Here is a 12,751-nt window from a genome sequence, read left to right on the forward strand (position 1 = left end):
CTATCAGACGCATTTATTTCCTTGTCTAAACTCTGGGACGCTGAAAGGGCAAATGTATAGCTCCATTACTGAAATCCCATAGGCATACTCTGACACTAAAAACGCAGTCATTAACAGAGAGAGAATGTGCCTAGAAGAAAAGCAGGAAAACAGAATTTTCAGTGATGCTTTATGCCTCTTGAATATGTTTACTCTATATAACAGTCTGGCCTTAATTATAGTTCATCTTCCTGGTCTATTTTAATGAAATATGAAATACAATTAGTATACACACTTGACACTCTGAAATGCAGATTGTTCTTCTGAATTGATGCATTTCTTTCTACACAAAGGGTAGGCATGCCGTGTCAATATGATGCCATACGTCTGAGAACTGGATTCCCTAAAAACATCCAGAAGCCTCACATATAGCAAGTGTTTGTGTAGCATGATATCCAAAAGGGAAACCAGGTTCTGTTTTGGGAGAGAGTGAGAGTAACCGGCAGCTATTGATAGTCGTATATGTCTTTTCTTCCTGTTTCCGGCACCTTGGGATTTCTTGACAGCATTCAAACGTGTTCAAGTGGAAAAGAAAAAAAAATCATACCAGTCACCAGATCAAAAATTAGCATTTTTATTCAGAATGTTGGGGTCAGAGGTGCATAATGTATAGTCTGGTACACAATACAGAGGCAAAGCTGTTATCATATCTTACTTGGTTGCAACTAGTGAGATGTCCTTTAGCCAAGAGGCTAAATACTTCCCACCCCTCGTATTAGTAGTGCCACCAGTGTCAGGCTACCCCTATCTGTATTTTATTTGGTACAAATTATGTAAAACATTTGTGCTAAGAACATTTTATTACCCGCCCCCCCCAAAACCAATAAAAAAAAATTGTGTACTGAATCTACAGTTTGATTGAACGTAATTGTGTTTCAACCTGTTTTGTAAATACTTTATCAATAAAGAAAAAGATATAAACATGCAAAACCTGAATCCATAGTCCAAATAATACATACACGTGTTTGAAGCCGTTCAACTTCTTTATAGACTATGCTGATAAAACATTATGTACACATATCATTTTTACAATGAAGTGAAAAAAGTACCCAAATGAAAAAAGTGTACAGTAAGACCAAAATGTGCCTATCATTTCCCTAGCTTGTGCAGAAAAGAAAAACAAAAAAAATATTGTGATTAAACCAGTGATATGACAACTCGCTTTATCTGCAATCAACTTCAAAAATCGGAGCGTTTGAATGAAAAAATAAAACCCTAACATCTAAAACTAGTAATAATGCACTGAACATGTCACCCTACTGGTTTCATTGTAACTAATGTAATAGTTACTCTAATGAACTTTGTTCTCTGTTTCAGATATTAACAAAAAGCAATGCAGTGTAAAGAAAAGGCATGATGAAGGATATCTTGATTTACTTATGTCACCCCACCCGCAACGTACCTTGTCTTTTCACCCTTTCAGAAATCAGTACCATTAAAGCGTTGAACATAAAACTAAATCCGATCTGAAAAAGGTACAAAAAGGCACATAAAATCCCAGTGCTTCTGTACTGTAAAATTCAAGTGTATCTGAGCTCAATCATTTTTTTTCTCCAAACAGTATTGGATTACTGATATTCCCACTGAGCCCAAATTGGTTTGCAGCCTATGCCAAAGCCTTCAAACAAGCACTTGTGCTAGTAGACTACAAAGTTAAAGCCAAGCTTCCTTAAGCTTTTTGGGAATATCAGCTCGAATGTTTGTTCTTGTCCCAAAAACAAAAGTTCAGTCGTCGCTTCCACCATACATATCGGCAAGTTTCTTGAATCGAGGGCCCCAGTCGTTTAAGTAGTCGTAGTCTTGCTCTCCGCCACTACTGGACGAGTTCAGTGAACTTAGCGACCCCGCAGTGGAGCCGCTGCCTTCATAATCAAACACTAACAAGGAATCATAAGGTGGAGCTGTTGGGTCATTGTCCGCTGCTTTCAACCCCTACAGAAAAAAACAGCTTTTAGCATGAACGTTATTGTACAGCTACAGACAATAAATAATATCTATTGTTAAGTAAACATTCTCAAATCTACATGGTTATCAGTAAAGATACGTTGACCAGCTTGTACTGTGCATCAATTGTGTGGCCCCAGTAAGACGTTTTGGCAATGTTGGTATAATAAAGAATAAATTATCCTCTGTATTTTTTAAGAGTGTGGCTAGAACTCTATACAAGTGGTAGGGCACAACCGCAAATGTGCTTTGCTAGTTTCCTGAAGCCTCTACTAATAGCTCAGTAGGCTTCCTCATTGTAGGTCTCACTATAACTACAGACCATATACATATATATTTCTTTTAGCTTATTATTTTGGATTTTCAGGACTTTACAACTGATACATAGGGGCCCATTTACTTAGTTCAAGGAATAGAGGAAAAATAGTTCGAATTTCGAATGTTTTTTTGGCTACTTCGACCATCGAATGGGCTACTTCGACCTTTGACTACGACCTTCGAATTGAACGATTCGAACTAAAAATCGTTCAACTATTCGACCATTCGATAGTCAAAGTATTGTCTCTTTAAAAATTTCTTCGACCCCCTAGTTCACACCTAAAACCTACCGAGGCCAATGTTAGGCTATGGGGTAGGTCCCCATAGGCTTCCTAACAATTTTCTGATCGAAGGAATATCCTTAGATCGATGGATTAAAATCCTTTGATTCGAAGGATTTAATTGTTCGATCAAACGATTATTCCTTCGATCGTTCGATTGTAGGAATATCGCAAAATCCTTCGACATTCGAAGTCGAAGGATTTTACTTCGCCGGTTGAATATCGAGGGGTTAATTAACCCTCGATATTCGACCCTAGGTAAATCTGCCCCTGAATCTAAGGTTGTTTCCCCGCGGCATTTAGATGATTTATTCAGTTGAGCGGTAGGCTGTTTTACAATTTCTAGCATCCACTTCATAGGCTTCATTTGCACATCCCAAAATTGCAACCCACACTCAGCCTGGTCCTCCATAACTTAAAGTGCTAATATGTATATAGAGCTGCATTTATACTCTAAATTCTATACATAACTTGACAATGGATTTGAGTCTGGGGATGTGTTTTTCTCAATCCAATGCCATCTCCCTTATATTGACAACAATATATGCTGCCCTGGCTTTGAGCATCATGGGGAAATATAGGTTAGGTTATCTCAATTACTGTATTACTGAGGCTTAAGTTTTGTGACACCAAACATAATTATAAGCTTATCATCGCCACATTGTAATTACTGAGTAACATCTCCATGTCTGTGCAAAGCCCGCCCCCATAAGCTTTTCATAAAATCAAAAGGTTCTGAATACACACTAAACATTAAGCTAAAAACAAGGTCATATTTAATAAAAGGTATACTTGTACTTAAGATATAAGCTTGTGCTTGCTGGAACCTGTTCTATAGAAGTCTGGTTTGCATCTGACTATTTCGTTGCACTGAATTCTTAGTTACAGACCTGCAATTATCAATCACAGTTTGCTAAATCCTGCTTTGGCATGTGAACTGTAATCTGCTTGTAGTTTTCAGGTAAACACAATTGTTTTAGTGTATTATTTGCAATAATACAAAAGCCTATGACCAATATTTATATTGTGGAGCAGGAAGAATATTTCCACTTAAATACTAATACAAATACTGCATTAGCCCACTTAAATACAGGTAAACGATACATATTATGCTACAAAGTGATAATTTTATATTTCATTTATTTATACATGGGACCTGTTATCCTTGTACTTAGGTATTTCCAGAAAAGGGATCTATATATCATACTGTAAATCTTTCCCAAAAAAATAAAAAAAAATTAAACATGCATTAAACCCAGTAGGCTTGTTTTGCCTTCAATAAGGATTATCTTAGTTAGGACCAAGTACAAGCTACTGTTTTAGTATTACCGAGAAAAAGGAGATCATTCATAAAACATTATTTCATTTAAATGGACTCTAAATGAGAGATGGCCTTCCTGTAATACTGAGCTTCCTGGATAACAGGTTTCGGATAACAGATCAAATACCTGTACTGACAATATCATTTGTAGAATTTAAGACTAGCAGACAAAAGAAGAAGCCGCAAAAACAGGATTAATCTTTTACTTATATTTGGGGAATAGTGTTATAGGAATTATCTAAATTTTTCTACCAGTTGTACATATATAGTGAGTAAAGTAGCCCCTCTTGTAAATTATAAGGATATTATAAGTTCCCGAGGAGTTTCATGACCATATAAAAACACGAGGCCGAAGGCAACAGGGGGTACTTTATTTATTATAATACACACGTTTCGGTGAGTCGTGTGACAGAAATGACATCACTACTTACCGTTTATAACTGATGACATTTCTAGTCACCATTTATAAGGATATAATTTACAAGATATTCATGGCTTTTGTGTATTATATAAAAATATTAGGGCATTGGAATTGACCTGTGAGTACAATAGCCTTTATAAAACCCTTGGTAAGTTGTTATATGCTTCTACTCTGCTCTATAATACTCTATAAAAGAGGTGCATTACTTTTTTCTAGCCTCACCTGGCTAAAGAAACCAGAATACTATAGAATGAAGCCTTTGTCACATCTATTTTGCTGACGATGGTTTTCATTTTCCAACTTGAGCTATGCCTACTAGCAACATGCATCACTGCAAGATCTAAGTGTTTTAACACAGAAGGAGCTTGGCATTTCCATTAGAGTGACTTGGCCGATACAACCGCTTTCTGCGATTTTTGAAATTTGAGCACTAATCACATGCTGCTGAAATGCTTCACAAGTGGAGTGTACAAAGCACTTACATAATTGATTTCATTTGGCTGCTCTATTCACTAATCCTATTTGAAACAACTCACGGTAATTATAAAGATATTGGATTTCAACCATTTTCACCAGCTGAAAAGGCTGATACGTGAGGAACATGAAAATGAACTGTTATTAAATTTGTTTTACAAATGAATTGAAGCTCTGGTCATGGCTGGTACTGGTTTTTGTGAACCTGAACAACTCATTTTAAACTGCACTGGACACAGGGATAAAATGTTTCTTGTAAAATTGTTGCTATTTAATTTTAAGCTCAGTGCATTAATATAATTCTTAGTATCCGAGTTATTCACATACGGTATTTTTTCTACAAAAAATACATCCTACTTTACAATTCTCTGAACATTGAGATATATACGTTCATGCAATTTTGAATCCACTCTTGAAGTTTTACAGGATTACTTGGGGGCCCATTTACTTAGCTCGAAAAAAACGTAGAATTTCGAACATTTTTTTGGCTACTTCGACCATCGACTACGACTTCGAATCGAACGATTCGAACTAAAAATCGTTCAACTATTCGACCATTCGATAGTCGAAGTACTGTCTCTTTAAAAAACGTTGACCCCCTAGTTCGCCACCTAAAACCTACTGAAGTCAATGTTAGCCTATGGGGAAGGTCCCCATAGGCTTTGCTATCTTTTTTTGGTCGAAGAAAATTTGTTCGATCGATGGATTAAAATCCTTTGTTCGATCGAACGAATTGCGGTAAATCCTTTGACTTCGATATTCGAAGTCGACGGATTTAAGTTCGACAGTCGAATATCGAGGGTTAATTAACCCTCGATATTCGATCATAAGTAAATTTTCTCCTTGGTGTTGCTGATCTTTTTTGGAGAATCTAGAATCATTTGTCGTGCACCCGAGGCAAACAGTACAAGCAGTGTGCTGCCCTTAGGTGATATCTATATACTGTGTATATATATCATTTTTTTTCCCTTTTAGAACATGTATGAAGCACGTTAAAGAGACATATCATGTGAAAAATGTAAAGATCTACGGGAAAAGTAATAAAAGTCGGTAACAGAAAAACTATTCGCAATGCGAAAAGTTATGCCTTTGCACAAAAAATTTTGCTTTGAGCAAATTTAATATAGATTTCGCGAATCCGGAAACTGTTTTTCCGACAGTAGAAGAGCGTTTGCGAATTTTTTTAGTTTGCGCCAATGCGCAGTAAATGCAATGAAACTTCTACTTTAGAAATGGCAAGTAAACCTACACAGCTATTGCCCTCTTTAACCAACAGGTCTACTTTTGGAGGGTCTACAACACACCTTTCTTAAAGGGATACTGTCATGGGGAAAAAAAAAAAAAATTCAAAATGAATCAGTTATTAGTGCTGCTCCAGCAGAATTCTGCGCTGAAATCCATTTCTCAAAAGAGCAAACAGATTTTTTTATATTCAAATTTGAAATCTGACATGGGGCTATTTTCCCATTTCCCAGCTGCCCCAAGTCATGTGACTTGTGCTCTGATAAACTTCAATCACTCTTTAATGCTGTACTGCAAGTTGGAGTGATATCACCCCCCTCCCTTTTCCACCCAGCAGCCAAACAAAAGAACAATGGGAAGGTAACCAGATAACAGCTCCCTAACACAAGATAACAGCTGCCTGGTAGATCTAATAACAACACTCAATAGTAAAACCCATGTCCCACCGAGACACATTCAGTTACATTGAGAAGGAAAAACTGCAGTCTGCCAGAAAGCATTTCTCTCCTAAAGTGCAGGCATAAGTCACATGACTGGGGCAGCTGGGAAATTGACAAAATGTCTAGCCCCATGTCAGATTTTAAAATTGAATATAAAAAAATCTGTTTGCTCTTTTGAGAAATGGATTTCAGCTCAGAATTCTGCTGGAGCAGCACTATTAACTGATGCGTTTTGGAAATTTTTTTTTTTTACCATGACAGTATCCCTTTAAGCTTTCTTTGTTTATATTGAATGCAAAAGAAAGCATTTGCAAAGATGAAAAATGCAGCTCTTTACCTCATTTATGAAGTCTCCTATATCACCAGGATGGGGAGCAGCTGAGCGGATAGGATACTGAGATTCAGCATGGATTGGTCTTTCGTCCATACGGCGTATTCCAACAGGTTTAATGGTGTCTGGTTCCATGGTGTCAGGCTGCTGCAACTGGCTTAAATCGTAGTCCTGTGGAAAATAATAGGAATTTCAAAACAATGCTCCTCTGAAATCTAAAAGTTCAACAAGTGATCATTTATTATTTAGTAAACAAAAATTTGAGCCCATGAAATCAGTTTGCATTTGCTTTTTTGCCTTTTTTTTTTTCAAATGCTAGTATTTATTAAATCATTTGTTAAAACCTAAATTTAAAATGTGAAATAATTGCCATATTAAAATGCAGCACAGATGCAAGGTGTGTATTTAGGTGGCAAGACACTTCAAAAGTCTGTGACGCAATCAACACCTTTTATTAAACACATTAACAAATTTAGCAAGTGTGAAATTGCAGCAAGTTCTTTCAAAAGGGAAAAAAACATTGGATTGGAACTTTTCATATCTCTGTAAAATTTTGTATCGGATAGCAAAATGAGCATGTGACTGTGACTGTTGGAAGCACCCGGTAGCTTTTGTCTGCTGAGCAATTTTTAGTGCAAACTCACAGGCCACACGAGGAGGTTACATTTATAATATGATGCTTTAATTTGAAAAAACTGGATTTTTTTTTTGTGCAATTTTCACTAAATGAAGTGTTAATACTAGGGATGCACCAAATTCAGGATTTAGTTCGGGATTCAGCCTTTTTCAGCAGGATTCGGTTCGGCCGAATCCTTGTGTCTGGCCACACCAAATGAATGGACATTGCATGACTTTTCATCACAAAACAAGGAAGTGAAAAATATGTTCACATGTTTTCCTTTCCTGCCCCTAGTTTGCATATGCAAATTAGGATTTGGTTCGGTATTCTGCCAAATCTTTCACGAAGGATTCGGGGGTTCAGCCGAATCCCAAATAGTGGATTCGGTGCATCCCTAGTTATTACATCTGCCCCATAGCTTCTCTTATATCTCCTTGCCTTCTGAACTCTGTTACTCTGCTACACAGTACATTACCCTCAGGTCCAAATATGTTTCTATACTTGGGCTCATTTACAATGCACCACAAAGGTTGCAAAGTGCATAAAAGGCTACAAATGGCCACTTACATGATGCATTGTCCAAATAGCCGCAGGCCTCTGTGCTCCATTCAGAAGGGCAGAGACTTGCTGCTCCCTTTGCTAATACAAAACTGACTGCATTAGTCATTGTATTTGTAAGAGGAGGGGCAAGGGAGGTAACCTAAGGTATGTTAGGCACCTAAGGGCATTCTCTTGCACTTGTGCCTCTGGGTTGTATAAATGAACCCTTTTATCAAAGCACAGGACAAACTGAGACCTGAATGGATGCAAGGGCTTTTATAAACTCTGAGGTAGTGTGCAAAGAGCAAACAAACTGGCAAAAACTTCCATTACAGACTATGGTGCTGACTGCATGTGTCAGTTCTACATTGATGAGGGACAGGAGAGGCGAGACGCGCAAGTTACAAAGCCCTATGACAGGTAGTAAGGACAGCTCTAGCTTGTGCCCTCTGATACTGTGCTGTTGCCAGGTATTTTATCAGTGCTAAGGTGCAAAGCACAGTCATTCTCCCAGGCAGATATGATGTCTAAATAAGCAGTAAGTTTTTGCGTACCTAAGTGCCCTTGTACTTTTGCCTGGGACATTTGCAATGGTTCTAGTAGTCTTAATTATAAGCACTGCAGACTGTTGCTGAGATTTTTTCCCCAGCTATATTGACAAGGAGTAAATTAAAAGGAGGATAACGTTATACCATTCTTAGTATTCATATAACCTAAAAGGACACACGTGGCCAAATTTGCAACACTACATCAGCCCACAGCAACCAACCATCCATTGGCCTTTCTTGGTCTACAGTGAAAAGAATTTGTTATTAGTAACTAATCTATTTTTTTGCGAAACTATACTATCTTTAAATTATCTTAGAAAGTAAATATTGCATTTCTCACCCTGTAATTTAATTCTCTACAGCTCTAATTGATTTAAACTGAAAAACTATGCTCTGTTTATAAGCAGTGGTTGTCCCACAGACATGTCACATTTTCAATAGACAGCATTTTTCTTGGACAGTAAAATGGGGGCATATACAACAAAGCGTTTGTATATTTCTGTGTATATAAATAAATTGCAGCAATTATACTGTCAGCCTCAGCTAAATTATTCCTCACGGGTGTAGATGAAATGCAGCAAGTATTAGATGAAGTTATATTGAAGTAAGTGAAATAAGTTCCTTTATGGAAGCTCACATTTCTAGAAAGAATACCAATAAGCAGAGTAGATTTTCTCTGGCTACCTGGCCTCATAATTCATTATCTGCTTAAGGGAAGATACATTTTATATAACCTTCTACCTACAAGCTGGCTTTGTTTCACTTTGATTACACTCTACCGGAGGCATTAACTGGGGTTTCTAGGGAAAATCGCAGCCAGCAATCTTCCCAATACATGAAAGTTCATTCCAAGTTCTTTCCAAGTTGAAGTAAAGAAGACTTTTTACCTGATATGATAAGTTGCACACACAAGAGAGTTACACTAATGTATGTAACCCGTTAGTTGTGCTGCTTGCTACAGCTGTTAGGACTATGAAGCATGCGTAGTTCTGTTACTATTTGTAGTGGCGATTTAATTTGACACTTTATGACTGTACAACAGCCATTCTCCCTTTTATATGTCAAAGCTAAATCTGCACTGGATCTGATTCAACAACTGTACATATAATAGCTGTTAAAATGGAATAACGAAAGTATAAACTGGATGCTCATACCTGATCTTCTTCTCCACCACCTTCTTCATCATACTTCAGAATGTTATCTCTGACATCATCTTCTGGATCAATAAGTAGCTGCTTTGCTTGCCGCTCCTTGTCCCGGCGCTTCATCCATACAACAAACATCAACACTAAAGCTATGGGCAGAAGAAATGGCAGCGTTCAAATAAGAGATCTCCTGTTAGAGTACAGGCATGTGGCCTATGACGCAGAATACTTGGGAAGAGGAGTTTTCCAGATAAGGGATCTTATTGGATCTTCATACCTTATAAAACATTTACGAGGCTAGAGGAGTCTGTCTTATGGGCAGTCAAGTATTGGGATCTTGCCCCAATCCTCAAGGCATAATAAACTAATTATTGTCAAAGATATCCAGTATCTCAAAGTTCATAAAAATCAAAGTTTATTAAACACTCATATTAAAGGAATTACATACTGAACCCCTGGAAACCCACCTTACGTGTTTCATAACCTCCGGTACATAGTCATAGGTGTCTATGTCTTTATCACATTGATCACAAAAGTAGTCCCTCCTATTTCTTGCTAAAACCAATCAAAGAGGTTGGCCACACATAGACATAGACACCAATGACTAAGTACCGGAGGGTACGAAGCGCGTAAGGTTGGTTTCCAGGGGGTCAGTATGTAAATCCTTTAATATGAGCGTTTAATAAACTTAGATTTTTATGGACTTTGAGATAAGGGATATCTTCATACCTTATGTCTGCTAACAATCATTCAAGCATTGCATAAATTCAGAAGGATTGTTTTGCTCCCAATATGTATTCATGCAGTTTAGTGTCCATCGAGTATAAGGTACTGTTTTATTATTTAAAGAGAATAAGGAAATCATTTAAAAAAAATATTTGATTAAAATTAAGTCTGTGGGAGATGGCCAACTGGTTATTTAGAACTTTTTGGATATCAAGTTTCTGGGTAAAGTATCCCATACTTGTACCACATTGGTAAGTTTAAAAATGCAGTACTGAAGTGGCAGATTTAGTTAAGGGAGTATAAAAATTCACCAAAATACTAGTGAATTGGTTTTGGAACATTTTTGGAAAGTTGTCTTCTCAGTTTGGCAAATGAGTTAAATGAAATTTTGCACAGGTTCCTAATTGAATTTCATTAGATGTTACTTGACAATGTATCTAATTATTTTACATTCTTAATAGAATATATATTCAGAACATGGCAATGCCAACACCATATAGATTTTCACCATGTTTCAAACTTTGGCTCTGGCAAACATTTTTTTTTTAATTTAATGTAACTGTGATATCTTGGATATCTACTTGGATATATAAGAATAGGTACTTACTGAGTAAAATGATAATGCAAAGAAGAATTGCAATAATAGCTCCCGTGCCCAAGCCAGTTCCAATAATGGGAGCTGTAGTGCTGCAGTATCCATGCTCACAAGAGCAGACCTTCACACGCAGGTACGAAGTGTTTGACATGGCAGGATTTCCCGAATCTGTGATGTGAATTGGAATATTATAGATGCCATAATCAAGGGATCCAATCTTTAAACTGAGTTGTGCATGGTCACCTAGAAACACAAAGATATTTTTAAAAAATTTATTTTAGGTATAAGAAAATATTGACTCATATCTGTAGCCAATGTATTTGTGGTTAGTTGATAAAGGTTTTTTTTCCTGAATGACAAAACCTGCATGTCTAACATTGCAAACATTATTTTTATTAAGTCTGTACTATATGAAGAGGAATTAAAAGTTGCATAATTCTTTAAATTAAATGTATGTTTATTGCAATTACTTTTTACTGTGCAATAAATGCAGTCCCTTTATAAACTACAGATTAACATTGCAGGCTCTCACGCTCAGAATAATATAAAGTAAATTGGCAAATAACTTGTAATTTTCATTTTATAAAAACATATTGAGAAACAACTTGCATTCTCCATTACATTTGGCTTGAAAGTGAAAACCATTTGTCACTTGGCATAAAGCAGCTTAGAAGTTATTTTAAGTAATGTATAAACATTTAGAATCCCTGAATGCATCAAGAGCAGAAGTAATAATAGCAGAAGATTGTTTCACATTTATGAATCCAATTGCTATCACAAATACATTATGGTAAAATGATCAACTATATGGAGAACATGAGTGGGAATAAATACGATTGTAGCAGCTGGTACAATGTGTTACAATAAACAAGGAAGTAGACTTTTATACAGTTTCAATGATAACATGATCTCTAATGCTGCAGTGAAAGAAATATTCTGCAGCTTCCACCAGTAAAGTTATTCAGCATCCCAAACATCACAACAAAGGTAGAAGGGCAGTGTTTAGTCATCCTAACAATGCACTGTCCGAAATATAAGTGCAAAGGTTTTGGGGGCACATCAGAGCAAGATATATTGGAAATAAAATGCTAATAAAGTTTGGGTAGAATTTATAAGGACACTTGCCCGAATATATTGTTAAACAAATACATCGTTAAGCACATAATAAGATTTGTATTAAAGGAACAGTTCAGTGTAAATATAAAAACTGGGTAAATAGATAGGCTGTGCAAAATAAAAAATGTTTCTAATATAATTAGTTAGCCAAAAATGTAATCAATAAAGGCTGGAGTGACTGGATGTGTAACAGAACAGAACACAACACAACACAACTTCCTGCTTTTCAGCTCTCTAACTCTGAGTTAGTCAGTGACTTGAAGGGGGGCCACATGGGACATATCTGTTCAGTGAGTTTGCAATTGATCCTCCGCATTCAGCTCAGATTCAAAAGCAAACAGTTAAGACCCATGTGGCCCTCCCTCAAGTCTCCTGGTAACCAATCAGTGGAAACCAAGAGAGCTGCAAAGCAGGAAGTAGTGTTCTGGTTATTATATTAGACATCCAGTCACTCCAGCCTTTATACATTACATTTTTGACTAAGTAACTATATTAGAAACGACTGCAGGGGGACAAGTTAAATGGCCAAATTGGTAATGCAGGAGGGGGAATTTGGTCATAGGTAAAATGATCAAATCAATGTGCCCCTATCACCTACAGAACTCATAGGATGGCAGATTATATTTCACAGACTTTATATGAATTATTCCA

The 12,751-nt window shown here is 36.7% G+C and overlaps 1 protein-coding gene across 1 annotated transcript in view; it reads right to left on the reverse strand.

The window, feature by feature from the left end:
- Window positions 1-597: 597 nt before the first annotated feature.
- cdh2.S (cadherin 2 S homeolog) overlaps window positions 598-12,751 on the reverse strand; it is a 159,732-nt gene continuing 147,578 nt past the window's right edge. The window contains exons 13-16 of the mRNA XM_018223680.2: window positions 10,997-11,227; window positions 9,673-9,812; window positions 6,818-6,982; window positions 598-1,971 (exon numbers count right to left, since the gene is read on the reverse strand). Coding sequence (XP_018079169.1) covers window positions 1,765-1,971; window positions 6,818-6,982; window positions 9,673-9,812; window positions 10,997-11,227 — 743 coding nt within the window. The 3' untranslated portion in view covers window positions 598-1,764. The remainder of the gene's footprint in view (window positions 1,972-6,817; window positions 6,983-9,672; window positions 9,813-10,996; window positions 11,228-12,751) is intronic.

This window comes from Xenopus laevis, chromosome 6S (assembly GCF_017654675.1).
Source record: "Xenopus laevis strain J_2021 chromosome 6S, Xenopus_laevis_v10.1, whole genome shotgun sequence".
Classification (NCBI taxonomy): domain Eukaryota; kingdom Metazoa; phylum Chordata; class Amphibia; order Anura; family Pipidae; genus Xenopus; species Xenopus laevis.